The sequence below is a fragment of the Rana temporaria genome, chromosome 2, assembly GCF_905171775.1.
Source record: "Rana temporaria chromosome 2, aRanTem1.1, whole genome shotgun sequence".
In the NCBI taxonomy this organism is placed as follows: Eukaryota; Metazoa; Chordata; class Amphibia; order Anura; family Ranidae; genus Rana; species Rana temporaria.
In genome coordinates, this window is record NC_053490.1 from 128,070,049 (window position 1) to 128,094,859 (window position 24,811).

The 24,811-nt window shown below is 44.3% G+C and overlaps 1 protein-coding gene across 2 annotated transcripts in view; it reads left to right on the forward strand.

The window, feature by feature from the left end:
• Positions 1–24,811, forward strand: part of MYO1A (myosin IA) — a 160,514-nt gene that overhangs the window by 59,066 nt on the left and 76,637 nt on the right. For both annotated transcript variants that reach the window (XM_040340952.1, XM_040340953.1), the window contains exon 3: positions 3,101–3,216. In XM_040340952.1, coding sequence (XP_040196886.1) covers positions 3,101–3,216 — 116 coding nt within the window. The remainder of the gene's footprint in view (positions 1–3,100; positions 3,217–24,811) is intronic.

Below are 24,811 nucleotides of genomic sequence, written 5' to 3' on the forward strand. Positions count from 1 at the left end.
GCGAGCCCCGCCCCCTACAGTTAGAAACACATATGAGGTCACACTCAACCCCTTCAGTTAACTCCTAAACTGCAATTGACATTTTCACAGTAATCATTGCATTTTTATAGCACTTTTCGCTGTGAAAATGACAATGGTACCAAAAATGTGTCAAAATTGTCCGCCATAATGTCGCAGTCACGAAAAAAATCGCTGATCGCCGCCATTACTAGTAAAAAAAAAATATTAATAAAAATGCCATAAAACTATCCCCTATTTTGTAGACGCTATAAATTCTGCGGAAAACCAATCGATTAGCGCTTATTGCAATTTTTTTCACCAAAAATATGTAGAATAATACGTATCAGCCTAAACTGAGGGAAAAAAAATGTTTTTTTTTATTTTTTTAGGGATATTTATTATAGCAAAAAGTAAAAAATATTGAATTTTTTTCAAAATTGACGCTCTATTTTTTTTTATAGCGCAAAAAATAAAAACCGCAGAGGTGATCAAATACCACCAAAAGAAAGCTCTATTTGTGGGGAAAAAAGGACGCCAATTTTGTTTGGGAGCCACGTCGCACGACCGCGCAATTGTCAGTTAAAGCGACGCAGTGCCGAATCGCAAAAAGGGGCAAGGTCCTTAACCTGCATAATGGTCCGGGTCTTAAGTGGTTAAAGCAGTCAACTCAAACTCAAAAATATATTATATTGCAGCTCACCAATTTTTCCTTTTTCCCAAATGTTTTAAAACTGTTAATTAGTGGGTTGGGATAGGGGTGCTTACATTGGTCAGTTTTGATTGATTCATGCAAAACTTGTATGCCCAAAGATGATTTAAAAAGTTGCTTTTGGCTTAATTTCATCAGTTTAATCCATAAACCTGTGTTAAATAAATTGTAGGAATTGTAGGAATACAATTGAGTGCATGCAGCAACCTGTAGTATTTAATGTACACAGTTCCTTTTACAGATTTTTTTTATTTTATATATATATATATATATATATTTATATATATATATATTTATATATATTTATATATATATATATATATATATATATATCAATGTGTGTGTGTGTCAAAGAAAAATAAAAAGATATCTGTAAAATGAACTGTTTGCATGAGAAACTATAGGTTGCTGCATGCGCTCAATTGTATTCCTACAATTTATTTAACACAGGTTTATGGATTTAACTGACAAAATAAAGCCAAAATACCTCACGTCGCTTTGCCTTTTGGCCACTAGGGGCACGTGCGCGCCCCTAGTGGCCAAAAGGCGAATCGACGTAAGGTAATGTTTCGCCCAGTAAAAACCGAGGCGGCTAGTCTGCAAGTGGTTAAAGGCATTGTTTTTTCTTTTAAAATTTAACAAATATGTCATACTTACTTACTCTATGTAACGGTTTTGCACATAGCAGTCCTCCTCTTCTAGGGTTCCCCTTCCTGGCCCCTCCCTCTTGCCGAGTTCCCCCAGAGCAAGCAGCTTGCTTTGGGGGACATCCAAACCCAGCCGCTGCTCTGTGTGTACATTCACACACAGAGTTGCGACTTGGCCCTGTCCCCTCTCTGTCCTCATTGGCTCACTGGCTGTGATTGACAGCAGCCTGAGCCAATGGCTCTGGCTGCTGTATCAGCCAGTAGGGAGGGAGGATCCCTAGTGAGCCGAGGCTCTCACTCACATCGCTGGATCAAGATGGGTGGGGCTCTGGTAAGTATTAGGAAGGCATGATGTTAAAAAGACTTGAGCCCTTAGAACTGTTTAGGGATTGGTACTCTGCGATATATAATTATTTAGGTTTTGGGTTTAATAATGATTTAGGAATGTAGCTTTAGGATTGTTTAAAAACATTTCCTTTTGAGGTTTTCATTTTTTAATTGGGTATGGTGCTCAGTGTTAGCTCATCTTTACATCATTTTGTAAAGGTGAATTAACCCTTTATTAGTATGTAACTAACTACAGCTATCTATACCATGATCTGGATAAACACAGAACCTTCCCAGACATTATAAACACAATGGCCCGGATTCACAAAGCACTTGTGCCGACGTATCTCGAGATACGCCGCGTAAGTGCAAATATGCGCCGTCGTATCTGTGCGCCGTGCCCACAAAACTAAGATACGCCAGAAAATAGGCTTCATCCCACGTAACTTGCCTACGCCGGCGTAGAGTGGGCGCATATTTACACTGGACGTATTTGGCGCTCCCATTGATTTTCTATTCACATATGCAAATGAGGGAGATACGCCGATTCACGAAAGTCCGTCCGTCCGTCCGTCCGACGCAGTGCGCGTAAAGTCATACATCCAGTGTAAAGTTATGCCCCATAAAGGAGGTGTAACTCAGCAGCATCCATGCAAAGGGCTGCACCAGGGAACTCAAGCCGACGTATTTTACGTAGTTTACGTAGGACGTGAATTTGACTAGGCGTAGGTTACGTTCACGCCGCAGGCAGTGATCCGACGTATCTTAGGCAGTTGTTCCGACGTGATTGTGAGCGTGCGCACTGAGATGTGCCCACGGGACGGCGCATGCGCAGTTGGCGATACGAATCTGTCTGGCGCTCGGCCCATCATTTGCATGGGGTCACGCCTCATTAGCATGGCTCACGCCCACTTCCACTTACGCCGACTTACGCCTTGGAAACCCAGCGCAGATTTGGAAGCACTGGCTTTGTGAATTCAGTGCTTGCCTCTCTGCGCTGCGTCAGCGTAGTGTAAAGGAGATACGCTATGGCGGCATAAATATGCGCCAGTGTCTGTGAATCCAGGCCAATGAAGTGAGAATTAGAAAACATGTTAAATAATATTGTGTGTTACCTTTTCTCTTCTTCTTCCATGTAACTAGCATCTTATCGTTATGTTGTCCATACATGAGAAATTAGATAAACTAATTGTTTTAATTAAAAGGATCAAAGCTTGTTGAAACTGATTGTACTAAACCATTGTTTTGATCTTTGAATAACTGAAATGCATTAGACTTTTTTTTATCTGTCAAATGATCATTTGAAACTTTTGAATTATTTAAAATAGTTATTCATTGTTATGTGTGAGGGCGCCATTTGGGTCTGCAATTAGACTATTATTTAACAAATTAAATATTTATCTTTATTCTCTGTCAGACATACATTGGCAATGTGGTTATATCAGTAAACCCCTACAAGCAACTTACCATCTACACCCCTGAGAAGATAGCGGAGTACAGGAACAGCATTATGTACCAGCTGAAGCCACATATGTAAGTGGGTTGAAGGAAAATGAACACTGTTAAATTAAACTTCAGCTTTGCTCAAGAAAAAAAGCTTTGGGGTATACTGCACATTATTATATTGTTTTGCAGATTCCTGCCTGTTTGTGTTCTGGAGATAATAGTACTGTACTTATGGGCTGCTGACTTTTTCACAATTAAAGCCAGAGAGCAGGTACTGTAGTGGAGATAATAAGATGAGCCTGAAGCCTTGTACACACGACCGAGGAACTCGACGAGCGAAACACATCGTTTTCCTCGTCGAGTTCCTTGTTAGGCTGTCGAAGAACTCGACAAGGCAAGTTTCTCCATTTCCGTCGAGGAAATAGAGAACTTGCTCTCTTTTTGGCTTGTCGAGTTTCTCGACAGTTTCCTCGATGAAAATGTACACACGACCGGTTTCCTCGGCAAAAAATATCTTCCAGCAAGTTTCTTGCTGGTTTGTGTGGTTCGTCGTGTGTACGAGGCCTTAGACAAATTGATTTTCTTTTGGTTTTGAATTGAATGTGGAAGGCTTGTTACTGCTGTCTTTTACTCCAGAGGGAACATTTCTGGTCACTTTTTATCCCAGCACAAGAAATTAAAGAGAGTGGGGCACTGGGACAAAAAGGCACAGAGAAAAAACCCTGAAGAAAGAAAAATAACTCTTCCCTTCTCTCTAAAAAAAAACATATTTTTTTGTAAGGGACCTGGATTAGACAATGCAGAGGTGCACCTTCAGGACCCCAGTGCAAGAAACCACAAAGGGCCCCCCTGACCCCCGACCAAGGCCCTTCCCACTGATCCCTGGAACATGGGGCCAAGTCACAATGGTGACCCCTGTGACCCCCTGTATGTACGCCCCTGGGACAGGGGTTTGTGCTATGCTAGCCCAGGTCCCGCCCTGCTTCTTCTTGGGTGGGATAGTAACTTACCTGTTGTTTGGAGATACTCTGCCATGTTGTGTCTCTCACATTCTCCTGGCCTGGGCCACCTCCTCCATATTTCCATCCACAGGCCTGCTACTTGGAATAAACAAATGTCCAGTTGCATTTTAAATGCTTTACTGCACAACGGAATTGGTGGTTCACTACATTTTTTGTAAATAGTTATTTACAGCTTAGCATCTATTAATATGACTCACTGAACAGAAGTCATAAGCGCAAAGCACTATTTCTCCATAAGCAACATCCTATCAATAGTCTTCATTCTTCAGTGCAGAACACTTGTTATCATGTTCCTTTGTAGCCATCTTCCCAGACGTTATTGTTTCTTATCATGTTCCACTCTTCCTATGCCCCGAGGCCATTGTGAACAAAGCTACAGGACCTGCTAGATGAAGGTCAAGGGTGGAAAAGTTCCTCTTTTTGTCCCCGATGTGTCTTCACCATTCACCCTGGCATTTCAGCCCTGCAGTTGTCTCTCTCTCTCCTTCAGCACAGCGCTACATCTTGGATGACCAGGGGTTCCCTGCTCCCATTCTTCAACTCCACAGGGCTCCAATCACAGCTGGTATAAATAGGGGCACTATCTCCAACTACTATGTCACTACAGGAGGGGCTACCAATAATGGGGCATTAACACCTGCCAACATATTGCTGTAACTGTCTCCATCATAATGATTGCCCATTATGGGATATAAAACTCTGTATATAAATATAAGTCATATGTCAGTTGTGATTCTAAAAATGTTTTCTATTCAAAAGGATGATGTTTTTAGCAATCTAACCAAAGTCCTCAAGTGATCAAACACTAACAGATACTTCATCCAGGATTGCATACAATTTACATTCTCCACTACTCCACATCCCTCATTCACTCTTTACACTCTATTATATTATAAAAACACATATAATCAAATTTATTATTAAAGTACAACTAAAGTATGACACTGTAAACAAGCACCAAATTCAGTAACTATGTGTTGCTAAGACAACAACTTCCTTTATCGTCCTCAACTTAGCCAAATTCTTCCTCAAATGTATCTCACGTGCTACCCCTCTCAGACACTGCAGCTAACAATGGAAGGGTTCCAGCAACAGAGACAGTTCTGTCAATCCAGAAAGCAGTGGTCAGGAATAGGTGTAACAAGGCGCTGTTTGACAAATTATAGTGTTGTGAATCAGTAGTGACAATGCTGAGACACAGCTCCATCAACATCTTTTCATTCCACAAGCAAAAAAAGCCTGCAAGAAAGGTACAACTCTGCTCTGAATCCAGAAGCAGTGCAGCATTGTTGTCACACCATCACATAAAGTTGCATTAGGTAGACTTTACTGGAAGTCTCAACAGGTATTTGTCAGACTCTGCAGGGGGAATACAGTAAAAGAAAGATGTAAATGCAGATGGATTTATAATTAAGTGCCACAGCACATATTTTATTTTAAAGCAGGTTTTTTTTTTAGGTGCATCTACCGCTCTTAATACACTTAGGAACTCACCTGTCTTAGTTTTGTAGCCATAAACATTGCGATTCGGCCGTAAAGAATGACTTTTAAAAACTCTGTCCTGTATATATCTATCTTGCTTGTGGGCACTGTGAAGCCCACAAGCAAATACTTCCGGGATACGGTGACGGAGACGTGTCAAATCAAGCGATAGCTCTTGTTAGCTACAGAATCGTCTCTTGGGCAGCGTCAAGCTGTGCTCCCAAGAGACATTGCAAACTAATCCCAGGAATCACTGGGGCGATCGCAGCTAAAGCGACACGCCCACTCCCGCGGGAGCTCAACCAGGAAGTGCCATTGCAAACTAATCCCAGGTATCACTGGGGCGATCGCAGCTAAAGCGACACGCCCACTCCCGCGGCAGCTCAACCAGGAAGTGCCATTGCAAACTAATCCCAGGAATCACTGGGGCGATCGCAGCTAAAGTGACACACCCACTCCCGCTGGAGCTCAACCAGGAAGTGCCTGGTTCATCAAAACCAAACAAGATATGGAATTGATTTAAAAAAATTTGGACAGCGAACTTTAAATACAGACACTAAGCCTGTGTGATTAACGTTGACTTCAAAATTAGGGTGAACCTCCGCTTTAGGGGGGAAGGCTACATCAGGACTTTTCCAGAGCCTCTCCTATCCTCTGGAACTCTCCAATTCAATCTGCCCAGTTATCTCCTACTCTGTCCACTGTTAGGCAATCCCTGAAAACTCATCTCTTCAGGAAAGCCTACTATCCTGATTTCAGCTAACAACTGAGCCTTTTATTTCTTCCATCAGCATGTCCCTCACAGTTATTACCTTTTGTTCCACTTGCCATTCGCTATTAGATTGTAAGCTCTCAGGAGCAGGGCCTTCCTAAAGCCTAGTACACACGGACCAAATGTCGGGCGACATTGGTCGTTTTGATGAAAACCAGCCAACATTTTGACCGTTTGTATGGCAGCAGGTCTGACAGAACCTGGCTGTTTGGCCTTCTTCTGTCGGATGTGCGTGCTGGAAAACCAGGAGCCGACCGACTCCCAATCAGCGCTCTCAGCCAATGACTGAGAGCGCTGACTGGAGTTTCCTGGAAGGTGGAAGGGGGGAGGTGTCCCCCTGTCAGAACACAAATCGGGAGACGTTGGATAGTTAGTACAGCGGCTTCGACCTGAGCTACCAGGTTTTTTTTCATTCATCCCGCTGGGTTGAGCAAAAATAACTGATATTGTGTACTAGGCTTAACCCTCTTGCATTAGATCATATTGTAACTGCAATTTCACCCTTTTACTGTAAAGCTCTGTGAAAACTGTTGGCACTATATACATTTTGTATAATAATAATTAGGGTTGTCCCGATACCACTTTTTTAGGACCGAGTACAAGTACCGATACTTTTTTTCAAGTACTCGCCGATACCGAATACCGATACTTTTTTTTAAATGTGTCCCCAAATGCAGCCATGTCCCCCCCATATATGCAGCCATGTCCCCCCCCATATATGCAGCCATGTCCCCCCCCATATATGCAGCCATGTCCCCCCATATATGCAGCCATGCCCCCCCCATATGCAGCCATGTCCCCCCCATATGCAGCCATGTCCCCCCCCCATATGCAGCCATGTCCCCCCCCATATGCAGCCATGTCCCCCCCCCCCCATATGCAGCCATGTCCCCCCCCATATGCAGCCATGTCCCCCCCCCCATATGCAGCCATGTCCCCCCCATATATGCAGCCATGTCCCCCCCATATATGCAGCCATGTCCCCCCCATATATGCAGCCATGTCCTCCGTACCGTACATGCTGCCGCGCTGCGCCGTGCCGCCGCTTGGTTAATACGGGCGGGGGGAAAATTACAGCTTTCATTTGAATAGCTGTAGTCTTTCGCGCCACGCTGCGTATAGACACCCCCCCTTGCTCGGGATTGGACAGTTCACCCGAGCAAGGGGGAGTGTCTATATGCGGCGCGGCGGGAAACACTACAGCTATTCAAATGAAAGCTGTAATGTTCCCCGCCCGTATTAACCAAGCAGGGATGCTGCCGGATGTGGCGTAGCGGCGGCATGCGGCGGGGGAGTATTCTATTTCGGTATCGGGGGTATTTGCGGGAGTACGAGTACTCCCGCAAATACTCGGAATCGGTCCCGATACCGATACTAGCATCGGTATCGGGACAACCCTAATAATAATCATTACTGTTGTAGTAAACCAACTGTCCCTGATTTCGAGTCCCTCTTTCCCCCTCATGTGTCCCTCATTTTGGTCTGATCTATATAGTTGTATATCCACTTAAGCCCCGGACCAATATGCAGCCTAAAGACCCAAGGTGTTTTTACAGTTCGGGACTGCGTCGCTTTAACAGACAATTGCGCGGTCGTGCGACGTGGCTCCCAAACAAAATTGGCGTCCTTTTTTCCCCACAAATAGAGCTTTCTTTTGGTGGTATTTGATCACATCTGCGGTTTTTAGTTTTTGCGCTATAAACAAAAATAGAGCGACAATTTTGAAAAAAAAGCAATATTTTTTACTTTTTGCTGTAATAAATATCCCCCAAAAACATATATATAAACATTTTTTTTCCTCAGTTTAGGCCGATACGTATTCTTCTACCTATTTTTAGTAAAAAAAATCGCAATAAGCGTTTATCGATTGGTTTGCGCAAAATTTATAGTGTTTACAAAATAGGGGATAGTTTTATTGCATTTTTTTTTTTTTTTTTTTTTTACTACTAATGGCGGCGATCAGCAATTTTTTTCGTGACTGCGACATTATGGCGGACACTTCGGACAATTTTGACACATTTTTGGGACCATTGTCATTTTCACAGCAAAAAATGCATTTAAATTGCATTCTTTATTGTGAAAATGACAGTTGCAGTTTGGGAGTTAACCACAGGTGGCGCTGTAGGAGTTAGGGTGCACCTAGTATGTGTTTACAACTGTTTGGGGGTGTGGCTGTAGGAATGACGTCATCGATCGTGTCTTCCCTATAAAGGGAATGACGCGATCGATGCGCCGCCATAGTGAAGGACGGGGAAGCCGTGTTTACACACGGCTCTCCTCGTTCTTCAGCTCCGGGGAGCGATCGCGACGGAGCGGCTATAAACAAATAGCCGCGGTCCCGGATCGCTCCCCGAGCGGACCCGACCTCCGCATGTAGCGGGGGGGGTCCCGATCGGACCCCCCACCCGCTAATAGGCGAGGACGTACCTATACGCCCATGTGCCCATGCGGTGGTCCTTAAGTGGATATAAAAGGCACTATTTATCTTTCAAAAAGTGTTTCCCAGTGCTAAATCTTTAATCCAATTTCTAATTGTTGCATTTGTACATTTCAAAAGCCAGTATGATGGAATAGTAATGCTAACAAAAAGCATTAAGCAGAAGTAAACCCATCTATTTGCCAGTTTCATTTCCGGCATGTGCGTAACACTCCCATTGGTTGTGCGCTCAACCAAACTGTCAAACCATTAAATGGCTGGTGTCATAACTGATCAAATGTGCAGCATCATGGCAGTTGTAGATTAAATAGAGGCAAAAATGGCAGCTTCCTTGGCTGAAAACGATAGGAGTTGCGCTTCAAATTCTCCTTTAAAGGGGCGTGACGGGGGATGTGTCCTATGTCTACATACTTTTTCTAATATGTGTTCCTCATTTCCATCTAAAAAAAGTTGGGGGGTATGCTATTGTCCTACTTTAAAAACAAGGGCCCAGATTCACAAAGGACTTACGACGGCGTATCTCCTGATACGCCGTCGTAAGTCCGAATGTGAGGCGTCGCATCTATGCGCCTGATTCATAGAATCAGATACGCCTCACTGTTGCCAAGATACGACTGACGTAAATCTCTTACACCGTCGTATCTTGGGGTGCATATTTACGCTGGCCGCTAGGGGGCGCTTCCGTATATTTCCGCGTTGAATATGCAAATGAGCTAGATATACTGATTCACAAACGTACTTGCGCCCGGCGTATTAAAATACGCTGTTTACGTAAGGTGTACGACCGGCGTAACTTTACCCCTCATAAAGCAGGGGTAAGTCATGTTAAGGTATGGACGTCGGAAATGTCGGAACAGCGTCGTATTTTACGTTGTTTTCGTAAGTCGTCCGTGAATGGGGATGGGCGTAGGTTACGTTCACGTCGACTAAACATTGAGCCGGCGTAACTTAAGGAGAAAATTCGACGTGATACTGAGCATGCGCGCACATGCACTGTTCGTTAGGCGCGTCATTTACGTGGGGTCACGATTCATTTCCATACAACACGCCCCCTACCAGCCTACTTTGAATTACGCGGGCTTACGCCGGCCCATTTACGCTACGCCGCCACAACTTACGGAGCAAGTGTTTTGAGAATACTGCACTTGCCTGTCTAAGTTGCTGCGGCGTAGCGTAAATAGGATACGCTACGCCCGCACAAAGATGCGCCCAGATACGTGAATCTGGCCCAAGGACTTTAGTTTGTGCATGGAAGGCCCAAATAACTAAGTTGTAATGATTATTATTTACCCTAACATCAACATTTTTGGAGAGAGAGTGGGGTAGATTTACTAAAACTGGTGCACTCAGAATCTGATGCAGCTGTGCATGGTAGCCAATCGGTTTCTAACTTCATCTCATTCAATTGCTGATTGGTTTCTATACAGAGCTGCACCAGATTTTGCACTCTCCAGTTTTAGTAAATAAACACCCATGAGACCAGTCATGTAGCTGAAAGTGACAGTCATGGCAAATAAAGCATCTCTTGCTGGCCACTATCATCTTCTCTTTCCAGGCTACTTCTGGGTGCCGGGTTTTTAGCCTCTTGATTGGCTGCTGGGGAAGGACGACATCCCATGCATGCACATGGGAGTCAGTCATTCTAGCACAGACGTACATTCAATAGAGGACTGCAAGCAGGCAGGTAAGTGTGTGTTATTTCAGAAGAGATATTGGATGTCTCTTCTGCAATAAAGAGCTGCCGGCTCACAGTTTAGGTTTAGTTCTGCTTTAAAGCGGATCTCCACCCAAAATTTAACATGATCGCATAATTAATACATTAATAATACTATGCAGAAACCGATATTTAAAAAAAAATAATAATCACAGTACCATAAAACTAGATGGTCTTCCGGTCTGCCTTCCTCGGGTTTTTGCTCGGGTTTCTCTTAGTTTCCTGTCCCGCGCAGTGATTTCTGGGAGCTCGTTTCATAGCTCCGTTGATATCGTATTCTTCCCATGTTAGACAAAATATCGCGCGATTTCATGGCAACACACGCCAAAGCCGATGGTCCCCGTTGCTCGCGCGCATGCGCGAGATCTAGCGGTGGATGCTGGGACATCAGCATCCACCTGGAAAAGGAAGTGCCGTGCTGTGGGCTTATTCCCACAGTTAAAATGGTGCCTACACCGGAAGGGGGAATATAACGTATTATTTCACACTGCAAATCGGCGGAGCGGCCGGCGGAGACAGGACACATGAGTTGCAGAGGTTAAGGTAATTTAAGTTTTACATAGCCAATAAAAAAAAAAACGTATCTGGCGTGGGAGATCCGCTTTAATTAGTCAGCAATAGCAGCTTTCATATATCTCTGAATATTTTTTTAACCTTTACCTCCCGTGTTCCTGGCGTATAGAAATCTGGATTTTTGGTCCCCAACCAAAAATAACAAGGGAACAGGTCCCTTGGTTTTTTTGGTTGGTGACCAAAAATCCAGATTTCTATGGCCCAGATTCTCGTAGGAGATACGACGGCGTATCTCCAGATACGCCGTCGTATCTCTGAGTCTGAGCCGTCGTACCTTGGCGCCTGATTCAAAGAATCAGATACGCCAGAATTTGTATAAGATACGACCAGCGTAAGTCTCCTACGCCGTCGTATCTTAACTGCATATTTACGCTGGCCGCTAGGGGCGTGTACGCTGATTTACGCCTAGAAATATGTAAATCAGCTAGATACACCAATTCACGAACGTACGCCCGGCCGTCGCATTACAGATACGCCGTTTACGTTAGGCTTTTCCCAGCGTAAAGTTACCCTTGCTATATGAGGCGTGCCAATGTTAAGTATGGATGTCGGAAAAGCGTCAAATTTTTCACGTTTTACGTTGTTTGCGAATAGGGCTGGCCGTCATTTACGTTCACGTCGAAAGCATTGGCTTCTTGCGGGTTAATTTGGAGCATGCGCACTGGGATACTTTTACGGACGGTGCATGCGCCGTTCGTAAAAAGCGTCATTTACGTGGGGTCACATTAAATTTACATAACACACGCCCACATCTTCCACATTTGAATTAGGCGGGCTTACGCCAGCCTATTTACGCTACGCCGCCGCAACTTTGGTTTGAGAATACTGCACTTGCCTGTCAAAGTTGCGGAGGCGTAACGTAAATAGGATACGTTACGCCCGCACAAAGATGCGCGCTTCTACGTGAATCCGGGCCTATATGTCTAAATGTTCTGGATGATGGTATTATTAACTACAATATTTTACATACCGTATATCTTTTTAAAGTTCCTGTGTATGGGGTATACTCATGGGAAGTCTTCACAATAATGTGAAGGTTACCCGATGACCTCATTCTAAAGGTAACAATACTTGGTCTAGTTAGTGTGAAGGAAACTGCACCTTCTTGTCCTATTGTAGGCTGACTGCCAAAAGAAACAATTTTTTAAAGCCAGTTAATTTTTTTTTAATTTACACAAGAAGGATTGCACATAATTAGGCTAAAGTTATCATAAGTCAGCGTGTACTACAACCCTTACCCTGTCTATAAGGTATTTTATATACCTGCTGATTGGGTAAGAATAGACCGATGTAAAACTTCATGCTGCAGTCAGCAAGGGAAGGACATGGGTAGAGAGACACATTCCCTGGATTGTTTCAAAGTACACAACCGATAAGCAAATTCCAATCAATAGTAGTGAGGATCAGTTTGTTTTAGCAGCAAACTTTAACAATCAGAAATGTTACATAAACTTAAGTGAAAAACCACTCCAGTTCTTGTGTGTTCTTCTGGCTGTGTGGATTGTGCTACTCAGGCCTCGTACACACGACCGAGGAACTCGACGGGCGAAACACATCGTTTTCCTCATTGAGTTCCTTGTTGGGCTGTCAAGGAACTCGACAAGGCAAGTTTCTCCATTCCCGTGCTCTCTTTTTGGCTCGACGGGATCCTCAACAGTTTCCTCGTCGAAAAATGTACACACGACCGGTTTCCTCGGCAAAAAAAAAATAATCCCACCAAGTTTCTTGCTGTTTTTTTCCCAAGAAACTCGGTCGTGTGTACGAGGCTTCACACTCATCACCCATCAGCTATTTGAGGCCCCCAATACAAGTATGTCCAAAGCTATTAACAATTTTCAGTATTGTGCAATGCCAGCCATGGACACCCTCTGCAAGGTTATAATTCCATGAAGAGCTTTCAAGTATTATACAATGAAATACATTTTACTTATTAACTAGTTGTAATATATGAGAAATGTGCCAATAGGCTTACACACACAGTAATTCAGGATGTGATATCATCCATAAAGGTTAATATCCCACTGGACATAGACAACATCACAAAGTGATCAACTTAGCAAATATTTAATATGAACAGTGCTTATCACCATTACTTTTCCATCAGTTTATTTTTGCAAAAATGCCTTTCCTTATAGCTACAGGTATAACATGACCATACCCACAGTATAGTAAATATAATTAATTTTACATAATTAGCAGCCTCATGGGATTCCTGACTTGTGCTATATTTATCTACTCAGCAGTCACGTTCACCTATGTATGCTAAAAGGAAATATGATATAGAGATGGATGAAGGAACATGATGGATGTATTCTGTATAATGCACTTCATGTACAGTCTCTAAGGCTGCATTCACACCTAGGCGTAGGCGATTTGCGGCGTTTTTACCGCGATTTGCCGCGACAAATTGCGGCGTTTTTTACTGCGATTTGCCGCAACAAAACGCAGCGTTTTTTACCGCGATTTTCGCTGGAGGGGTGATTGCACATTGTGTAATATGGCAGAACGCCGAAGACGCCTGAAAAAAAGGGTTAGGGACTTGTTTTGAGCTTCAGGCGTTTTGGCGTTCGGCGTGGAGATGTGAACCATCTCCATAGCCGACAATGTTAAATCACCCCTCCAGCGTATTGCAGGCTGCAATAGCGGCGGGCGTCGGGCGTGAAAACGCCTAGGTGTGAATGGAGCCTAAGAAAGAAAAGGAACGACACTCTTCGGCCCCTTTCACACATGCTGTCCGTTTTTCATCTATTGGATGATGGATGAAAAACGGACATCAATGCATCTCTATGGAAAAATAGATGTAAATGGATGATCCGTCAACATTCGTTTTTTGAAACTGATCAAAGCTCATTTTTTCTTCCGTTAAAAAAAATGATCGGACAAAAAACGGATGTAAACTGACAAACCGTCCGTTTTCCAGTAGTGGATGTAAAAAAAAACTAGGGTTGTCCTGATACCGATACTAGTTGGTACCGATACCAAGCATTTCCCCGAGTACTTGTACTGGGGGAAAATGCTCCCATACTTCACCCGATAGCTGGGCAGTCAGGGATGATCGATGCGGCGGGGGGAGTTACAAGCACCGATCTCCCTGTATAGATTTCAATACAGCCTGACAGCTTCTCCCCGGACCCCCCACCCTTTTCAGCTGTTTTAGTGAAATCTATAGAGCAGTGATAGGTGTTTGTGACTCCTCCCCCCCAAAGCCTCACCGATCACCGGTGATTGTCCCTGTATCCTCCTCCAGTCCCCCCCATCCGTGCTGCTCTCCTCCGTTCTTCTGCTCTCCCCCTCCGTGCTGCTGCTGTCCTCCTCCGTTCTTCTACTCTCCCCCTCCGTGCTCCGCGTCCCCCCTCCGTGCTTGTGATCTCCCCCTCCATGCTTGGTGTCACCCTCCATGTCCCCCTCTGCATCCGTGTCACCCTCCATATCCTCCTCTGTCAGGATGGAGAGTGGAGGTAGGAGCCGCTAAACCCGGCTCCTACCTTTTTCGAATGAACAAAGTCAGTGATCACTGACTCTGTCCATTCATATAACTGAAACATCGTAACCTGTGTTTACGATGCTTCAGTTTATGAATGGAGAGGAGCCACTGTCTTCTCGCCATTCACTTTCAGTGTAGCTGAGAAAGGGACTGGGGAATCTGTGTCCTTAGTCCCTTTCTCTGTCTCAAAGATAATAATAAAAAAACACACTGACACATCCACCCCCCCCCCCCCCAAAAAAAAGAAAGCATTGTAAAAAAAAAAAAAAAAATGTAAAAAAAAAAACTGACACATGTGCCACTGTCACATGACATTTAAAAAAAGTATCGGTATTCAGTATTGGCGAGTACAAGGAAAAAAGTATCGGTACTTGTACACGGTCTTAAAAAAGTGGTATCGGGACAACCCTAAAAAAAACGAATGACAAAATGATGAGCAGCTGATGAAAAACTGATGAATACTTCATCTGTTTTGATGCGACTGAACTGATGAAATGAACAGTCCGCATGTGTGAAAGGGGCTTTTGGCTGTTATTATGCAATACAAAGAATAACAGAATTCATAATTTACGAGAGGTAATGATATGTAAGTTGTTTTGGAAAAAAAACGTCTATGATCATGGTAAATCTGTAGATAAGGATATGAACACTTACAGTATAACACATGAATCCATGGGCTGTATGCATTTATAAAGGTCAGTGAACTCCTCAATAAATTCCAAAATCAATGCAGTTAGGTATATTCTTTATAATATACCTACAGACAGAGCTTTTTTTCTCAGAAAATAGGTGCAGGAACTCAACCACGACCCCTTTCAGATTTCACAAATAGTAGAAGGGTCTTAAAGGGGCATTAAATACCAGGATTGCATTACATACAGAGTGCAGAGTTCAGGGGGGTTACACACAGAGTGCAGAGCTGTCACTTGTAAACACAGAAACCAGACTGCTGTGTTTACAAGTGATTGTGGTGAGCAGACACCAAAGGGTCTGAGCCAGAGGTGGTGGAACTGAGTTCCCCCAAGTTCCCCCTGAAAAAAAGCCCTGCCTACAGGCAAAAAGGAACAGTCTGTCCACTGGATCGAAAGCAAATGTGCATGCATGTTCCTGTGAATAAGGGAAGGGAAGGGCTGCAGATGTGGCTTCTTGGAGGAAAAGAGAATAGCAAAAACTTGGGAAAAAAATTAGGGTTGGGGTGCCTACATGTAGGTAGGTCACTCTATACTGGGGGTTGCCAAACTTTCTGAACAAAGGGCCAGTTTACTGTCCTTCAGACTTTGAGGGGGGCAGACTGTGGACAGTCTGAGTGCCCCATCATTGGTGTCATTGGGAGGGATAGTGCCCCATTGTTGGTATCAGGGGAAGGAATAGTACCCCATCACTGGTGTCAGCGGGAAGAATAGTGCCTCATGGTTGGGGTCAGTTGTAAAGGATAGTACTCTATTGTTGGTATCAGAGACAGGAATTATGCCCCATATTGGTGTAGAAGGAATAGTGCCTTGTATCAGTGGGAGGAATAGTGTGCCTAGGGTCTAAAAAAGGAAAGCTAATGGCCACATCTGGCCCCTGGGCTGCAGTTTGGTGACCACTGCTCTATACCAGACACATGGCAGGCACATGCAGCATACCATCTCTTCTATAGACAGAGCTTTGGGCACTTGATTGGTTCCCTTGCCAAGTTCACACTTTTAGCATGTGCATTGGTGCAGGCCATAGACTACTTTCTGCCGTTCTTCGTACTGGGAGGAGGCCCGTGTCTTACTTGTGGTCCAGGCTGGAAAGTTAATCCTGACACTTGGAGCCTATGTTATATTGGGAGCCCAACTCACCTGACACTTTGTACATGAGGGGGTCATCTCTTATTGCTAGGAGGGTGACTCTGTTCCTCCACCCACCACCCTCTCTGTGGTCGACCAGGTTTGCACTAGTCATATCAGAATCTTCCAGATATTCGAAGAGATATCTGACTGGGTTACATATATTAGGTATTGTCAGAAGAGAGGGAAGAAAATCCAAAATATCTGACCAGAATGATTGTATTATGGGGCATTGTCACACCATATGAAAAAAAAGGTTCTGTCAGCAGCCACATCTGTGACACATGACACGTGTAGGGATTTTCCCCATATATAATGTGTAGCGGTACCCCCGTAAGAGCTGCTGAGTGTAGTAGTCCAGCTATCACCCTGCCCAGCCAAGCACACACTTTTCACTAGTTTAGAGACAAGAAGGCAGTCCTTGCACTTGTTTTTATGTTTTATTGAGGGGAATTAAACTTGGATAGGGATGGGAGATTCCCAAGTAATCAAAAGTTAATGATGGGACTATCATATACATCACAATATACACTCCTCTTCATCCTCCTGCACTTCCCTGGTTTCAGAGTATCACTCCTCACTCCTCCAGCACATTGCTTCCTTGCTTGCACTCTTCCGACTAGTTAGCACTGTAGGCCTGACACTGGCTCAGCCAGGCCTAAAGCAGATACCTTTTACAGGCAAGGACCACTGCTAGCTGTCCCTGTGGCTACTGCTCCCAGTACCGCCTCTTCATGTACTGCCAGCCCTCCTGGCTGCAGCTGTCCCTTTCCACTGTCCCTGCCACCACCATCCTCCAGATTGACTCTGCACCTATCCCAAACTGCTGCATCTCAGTCCTCTCAGCATGCCTCCTAGTCCTCCCAACGATGTGACCACTCACCAGTCCTCCTGTCTGCCTCTGTAGAACTCCTGGAGACTTGCCTGACAGTGTTCTCCTGCTGTCCTCTCTTGCTCCTCCTGTGCCTCATGTCCAGGACACCTATGTGGGTTGTAAGAGGGTCCCGTCCGCACCCAAGCCCAGGCCCAAGGTCACCCCCCCCCCCCCAGACTGGGGAGCTCCCTCAAAGGCCCCAACAGCCTCTCCATCTTCCACCTGATAAAATGCCTCCTCAGCTGGGCCGACCCTGGACACTTAAGGAGGCCTGCCCCCTGCCAATCCAGATTGGGGACTAGTCAGGGCTCCTTAGAACACACTTCTAGAAAGTACCAGAAGATTCTGGAAAGAAGTAGGAGGCCAAGGTGACACCACATGTGAGTCACCCAGCACTACTCTGAGCCACTCCCAACACAGATCACAAAAACACACCCAGGCTTGGCTTGTTTCTGGAGGAGATGAAACTGGAGTTTTTTTTTTTTTTTTGTAATGCAATGCTATATCAGCAAATATTCCATCTGTGCATTACCTTTGTCTGTGCTGGGGGGAAGAGGTGTAGTACTATTTTAATATTATTAGCTGTGGTTGAATACTGAAATTCTTGCTGCCATTTCAGCAGTGATGAAGGAAAGTTGGTGTGACCACTGATAAGCAAAGCTCTTCGCACCCAGGCAATATAAAGGTAAATTGACTTCCTCTTCTGGATGAAACTCACAGGATAAAATAAATAATGTTACCTTGGTCTTGTGGTTGCTGTTGAATTACTAGGTTTCTGGCATATTGCTCAAGATACAGGGGCACACGAGGCTTACCAGTTAACGTTTACTGTCTCAGCCAATGGCTAAATCCATTACAGCGTCCATTACCTGCTGTCTCAGACATACTAAGTGCTCAGAAACTGCAATGTCAATCTATAACATTCTCAGCATAATTTCATTGTGATGTCTGGCCAGCATTGTCTGCCCTCGTACCCCTGTGAATAGATAGGAAGTTGCTGATGGCTCAGAAATTAACTCAACACTTGCCAAACAAGCTAGTGTAGATTTTTAATCACAGCTGTACACACAGAAGGCAATAGTAATATACTATAGATATCCAGTCATTCAGACTCCTACAATAGCTAACTGATTTTTTAAGTAAAACCAAAGACAAAATGTTCTCCCATTAGGGAGATTCACCCTCTCTATTTGCCTTGTTTATCATCAAAGGTGAACGTAAAAGAAAATCTCAAATGTTGGGTTGTCCCCAAAAAAGAAAAAAAGGGGAAATCTTCCAATGGGGAAACTAGTTCTAATCTAAGTGCTAGTTATTAAGGTATAACAAAAGCCTTAGAACTACCGGTAATTATAAAAGAATGTAAATATATACACCCCAGAAATAAGCCACGTACACACAGGGTGAATTTTGGCCAAAATCAGCCAGTACAGTAGATACCAGCCAACAATCGGCCCCTGTGTACTGGTCCCTGACGAACGGGCATGCTGGAAAACCTGTAGCCAATCAGTATCCGATCAGCACTCCACCCTGAAGACATTGGCTTCTGGTGGGGGGGCGGTCCCCCTGTCAGAACACAATAGCTTAGCGGGGAGAATGGAGATCACTGTACTAACATTGCATCACTGTTCCCGGGACCGCATCATACAAGTCAAAAATTTTCATCAAATCCACCTCACTCCGGCTAGGTTACACAAGATGGGTCTCCTGCCCTCGGCTGTCTGTTTCCGTGTCTGTGGCCAGGAGGCCGATTTCTTACACTGCTTCTAGTCATGCCCGGTAGTCCGGCACTTCTGGGAAGAAGTGTCGTGCTTTCATCTCATCGGCGCTAGGCCTCCCAAACATAATCCACCCCAAGAACTGCCTATTAGACATTTTTGGCGAATTACACCTATCATCACATGCCAAGAGACTGCTCCGTATACTCTTCTTCTATGTTAAAAAAGCAATTTTACTGTCCTGGAAGGGTGCCCAGACCTCTCTGAAATCCCTCTGATTAAAACTTATTAATGATGCTATTCCACTGTATAAACGTACTTTTGAACTCCGGAAACGGAACAAAACCTTCCGCAAAATTTGGGGTAGATGGTTGTCTAGTCCGCTAACCCTCTCCCAGCACTGATTGTACTACTCTTGCTTGACCATTGATGGGCCGTGCCTAGGGATCTATAATGTCTGGACCTCCGCTTTTGCTATATTCAGATATTATACCTGATCCTTTTACCACTGTGCCTACTTTATATTTTGCACTGATGTCAGTTTATTATTCTATGTTTGAGTGTATTGCCTAACGTTTATGATCAGGTTGTCTAGTGGTATTGTTGTTTTATGTTTTATTGTTTTTTTATGTTTCTTTCTGTTTGTTGGTTTGTCTTAAACCTAATAAAAATATCTTAAAAAAATAAAAACATTGCATCACTGTACAGGATCTCCTTGCGAGCTCCTCAGTCTTACCATGTGTACCAGGCTTTATCCTCAGGCCTCGTACACACGTCCGAGGAACTCGACGGGCAAAACTCATCGTTTTGCTCGTCGAGTTCTGTGTGAAGCCGTCGAGGATCTCGGCGAGCCAACTTTCCTCATTGAACAACGAGGAAATAGAGAACATGTTCTCTATTTGGCTCGACGAGGAACTCGTCGGCTTCCTCGGCCGAAAGTGTACAACGACCGGGTTTCTCGGCAGAATTCAGCTCCGATCGAGTTTCTGGCTGAATTCTGCCGAGAAACTCGGTCGTGTGTACGGGGCCTCACTGTTTTGGATACTAAATGCAGCTGTCTGAAATAATACATTTTTGGAGGACATTTGATCTTATACCAGCAGATGTTGCTGGCAATATTAGTAGTGATAGTAGATCTACTCTCGGTAACACTTCAAAGTTGCTTTGAAATGTGGCATAATTTGCAGGGCTCTTTCAGATGGGCAGTTGGGGGCTTGGGGGAGGCTGGGCAGTAAAAACATACAGATGAGCCGCAGTTTTAATACCTATTCCTTGGACAATACCCCTACAATACCCCTATACAGCTGGACAAGGCACACTGCCTGTCAATTTCATCCATTGAGTTCAGAGAGATAGAAACTGTCTAGGGTCAGAACAGGATGTGAGCACTTGAATAGGCAGCAAATAGAAAGAGATAAAGCAGGTTTTATTTTTAAATAAAAATTAAACAAAAATAGTTTGTTGGCACGCTCTTCCTTAAATCTTCTTTCACTGCTCAAACATATGAAAGTGGCAGCCTGGATCAGGAGAACTACTGTCGTAGACTGGAGGTTGTGTGTGTTCTGTTTTTACAATTGTTTGTACACAAACGTTTCAGTAACATATTTTCCATTTTTATTTTACATTTTTTTTAAAGACATCAATTGCTTATCTGGCCATTTAAAAAAAAAAATAAAAAAAATAAACAGACTGATGGGAGTGCCGTCATGCAGTATACGCCATATCAATGCAAAAAAAAATTGCCGCTAGGGGACAAGCTATACGACTGGCACACAATTTAACCAATGCTGGCATAGGCAGTATCAGGTGGACACAGCTGTCTAAACAAGCGGGTCTCGCCCAGGGGCAAGCAGGAGCAGGGCAATGCCCACATATGGACTTCATCTCCAAAACAAGAAACGGGGGGGGGAGGCAAATTACCATTAGAGGGAATGTGTCCTATGATAGGATAACAGGTAAATGACGCCAGTTTTCACAATTAGGACAAACATATTTAGATCAAGAACACAAAAAAAGAAAATAATAAAGGGAAAACCCCCTCTCCTCCAGGCACATGCCTATGCTTCCACTAGGAAAGTGTTGATAAACACTCACACCAATGATCATTGCCGCAAAGGAAAAATAAGAGAGAAAATGGCCCATCGAAGGCTAGGAGATCAGTTGAATTACGCTTTCCAAGGCCTCATCTAAGTGATGGTTCGGCTAGCTCTAATAATGCGACATCCAAGCTAGGCGAGATATGAGCTTGGATCAGAGGTATGTTCTAGCCACATTGCCCAGATGCAATTAAAACATTCCCCTGTACCTCTGCAAGTTGCCACCCATTCCTCTGCTTTCTTGGGCTCAGTTCACATATGAGCCGCATGCGGCTCACAGCAGGGGTCTGGTGCGTGCTGGTTAACTGTTTCAGGTCCAATTTTAGCCAGAATCTGGGCTGAATTCGGACCTGAAATGGACCAAAAGACGTACAGCGTTTTTTCTGCAAAATGCTCTGGACCTGCTGTGGAGATATGTGAACCAATTCGCAATGGTGTGAACCCAGCCTTAGGGTCCTTTCACATTAGCGGACTGTTCGTCCGCTCATTACAAGTCCGTTAACGGACTTGTAATGAATCCCTATGGGATCGCGTCCGTTAGCGGATGGAGCTTTTCCGAACGGAAGAAACCCTATTTTTCTTCTGTTCGGCTGAACGGATCGGATGCAGACGGACAGACGGTTCGTCTGCATCCGATCCCCCATAGGGGACAGCGGAGCAGAGACAGGGCGGTCCCTGCACTGTGTGCGGGGACCGCCCTATCCGCCGACAGCTCAGCGGGGATCCCCGCTGAGCTTTGGCGGGCACACGGAGCGGACCCAGAAACAGTCCGCTCCGTGTGAAAGAGCCCTAAATCTCCTGCACCTTGAGTGAGTGCGTGAGAAACTTATATAGCGCAACACATGCGAACTGAATCGCCTCTGGGCGCTTAGTATCCATTCCCTGAGTAAACTCTTTTGCCCTCAGAAGAGATGGGTTTCCGAATCCATTTCTCATGGCTTGGAACATGAGCATGCTTCCAATAAACCGGGAGCAGGCATCTAGCTGCATTCAAAAGATGTGGCAAGGCGATTTTCTTATATTGGCTGACTGATATTAGGGGAATATGGAGGATAAAGTGCAATGGAGAGAAAGGAATATCTAGGCCCAGTATTTCCTTTATCTGTGCTTTAATGTCTTCCCAGAAGGGTCTGTTTTATTTACATTTTTTTTTTCCTTGTCGTCCCCACACAAGAGTTTGTTGCAAGATAAGGCCACCAGCTCGGACATTTGCCTCACAGTATTTGCCTCACAGAAGTGATGGCTACAAGGAGTACTACCTTGTAGGTGAGAGAAGAGAGGAATAATAATTCTAATGGGTTCAAAAGGCTGCTTCTGAAGCACAGAGAGAACCAGATAAAGTCTTAATCAAGCAAGTGCAACAGTCTCTGAAACAAGATAGAAAGGGCAGAAACCTGATCTTTGATAGTGCAGTGCTGAAAGCCATTTGCATGTCCAGACCCAGCCATGTTTGCACCCTCGGCCTCCATCTCAATATAATCTCACTATAATTTACAGATTTACTTTTTTTATGTCATTTTTTTTACAAGTTTTAAACTTGGTCATCCCTGCCCTTGTCAAGCAAACACAAACACAGGCAGGGTCGACAATGAAAACTGAGTGCTACCTTAGGCCAGAAGAATGTTCTAGGTTGTGGGCGGGCTTAGGCACACTAATGGGGGACACTAGAATTACACTTGCTACTTACACTTTCTAGGAGTTTGCTTCCATGCATTATCCATCAGCATTAAGGCAAAACTTCATACTTTAAAGCGAATCACAATGAACACAGTTAGGCCTCTAGCAATCTCAGGCTAAGTGACTGTACTGTTAACACTATGCACTACTTTGGTTAGGGAACACCAACTCCCAGGTGTGCAACATTTAGGAACTGGTGCCACAGTGCCTGCACCAGCATCCACCAACCCAGCAATATCTTCCACCTCATTCCCAGTGACATATCCACAGTTACCAGTGGATACAGGAAATTAACCTCCCTCTGTAACTATGTGCTCTCTCGCTCTCTCTCTCTATATGGCACCTCTATATCTCTCCCGTGACTCCTAAGGCTAGGTCTCTAGGTGCTCTGTGCCACAGGTCTGGTCCCAAAATGTGGGAATTAACTGCTAGTGAAGGGGACAAGCACAACACCCTGTCACTATCAGAGTATATCACAGTAATCATCACCCTACATTAGTCACCCATTCCCTGGCTGGTTGGCTGAATTAAGCTGTGACGCATATACAGTTGTACCTAGCAATGGCAATGTAGCCTACACTAGACAGAAAAATACATGCTGGACTAAAGTGCACTGTATCTCCTCTAGCCTTCAGTCCCCATGTTACAAGCCCCCATGTTACAAAGCTTAAAGCCCTGTACACACGATAGGTTAACCAGAGGACAACGGTCTGAAGGACCGTTGTCTTAGGTTAACCGATGAAGCTGACTGATGGTCCATCACGCCTACACACCATAGGTTAAATAACCGATCGTGTCAGAACGTGGTGACATAAAACACAACGACGTGCTGAAAAAAACGAAGTTCAATGCTTCCAAGCATGCGTCGACTTGATTCTGCACATGCGTGGATTTTTACCCGATGGTCATGCCTACTAACGATCGGTTTTGACCTATCTGTTAGGAATCCATAGGTTAATTCTAAAGCAAGTTGGCTTTTATTTAACCTATGGTTAAATAACCTATGGGGTCCACACACGATCGGTTTTGACCTATGAAAACGGTCCATCAGACCGCTGTCCTCTGGTTAACCTATCGTGTGTACGAGGCCTAAGAAGAAACTTCAAACCAGGCACTAAACAGTTAACAGTAACTTTACTGAAGAAAGAACTGTTCTTATCAGGCAGTTTCCCACATGAATTACTGTAAGAGGTGCTTTAGTGCACATCGAGTAATCATACCTGAATAACAGCAGAGAGTCCTTAGTGTCTTTAGAGGCATAGTCCATGATTGGCAAATAATCCACAGGAGGTAATACAGGGTTCACACAGTCCATGTTTGTATGTTTGGCAAAGATCCTTAAAGGCAGTAAGTCCAAGATTGGTGGTTAATATTTCTCAGGCTCCCAGTCCCTTAGGGAGCCCTGAGTGACCCCCCCCTCCCCTCCCTAGCTGGGGACGCCACCTGCCAGCAGTGTGTCTCCAGTTGCTCTCCCTTGGGGTACAGAAGATCCCTTTTTATGTTGATCTGACAAGAATTTTTTTTTTTAACATTATTTCGAGATTTTATTAATGTAATATAACTAATTGGACTTGGATCACAATAGACTACCAAAACAGCAATGCAGATGTTATTAGTAAAATCAATACATTTATTTCATATGCATTTAACTATGAAAAGACCAAAACTTGGTCTAACAACGTGGTGATATAGAAAAAAGATCCTTGTTAGGACACTTTGTGTTATAATGTTACAATGGTCCTCCTCTGTTTCCCACAATCGTGTTTCTGTAAATCACTCTGCGACTTGTTCTCCCAATGAAAACTACATGAGGCTGGGTGGATACACATTGCCCAGGCACAATACATTGTTGTCACCCTTGGAAAAAAAATTAGCCTGTGAAAAAAAACACTTGCAGCCAGCAATTATGCAAGGTCAGAGTCAGACAGTAAAGAGGCTGGAGGACATCAGTAGCATTAAGATATAACAAAGGAGGAAAAAAGATAAAAGCCCTTCCCTCCATCTACCCCCAAATTCTCC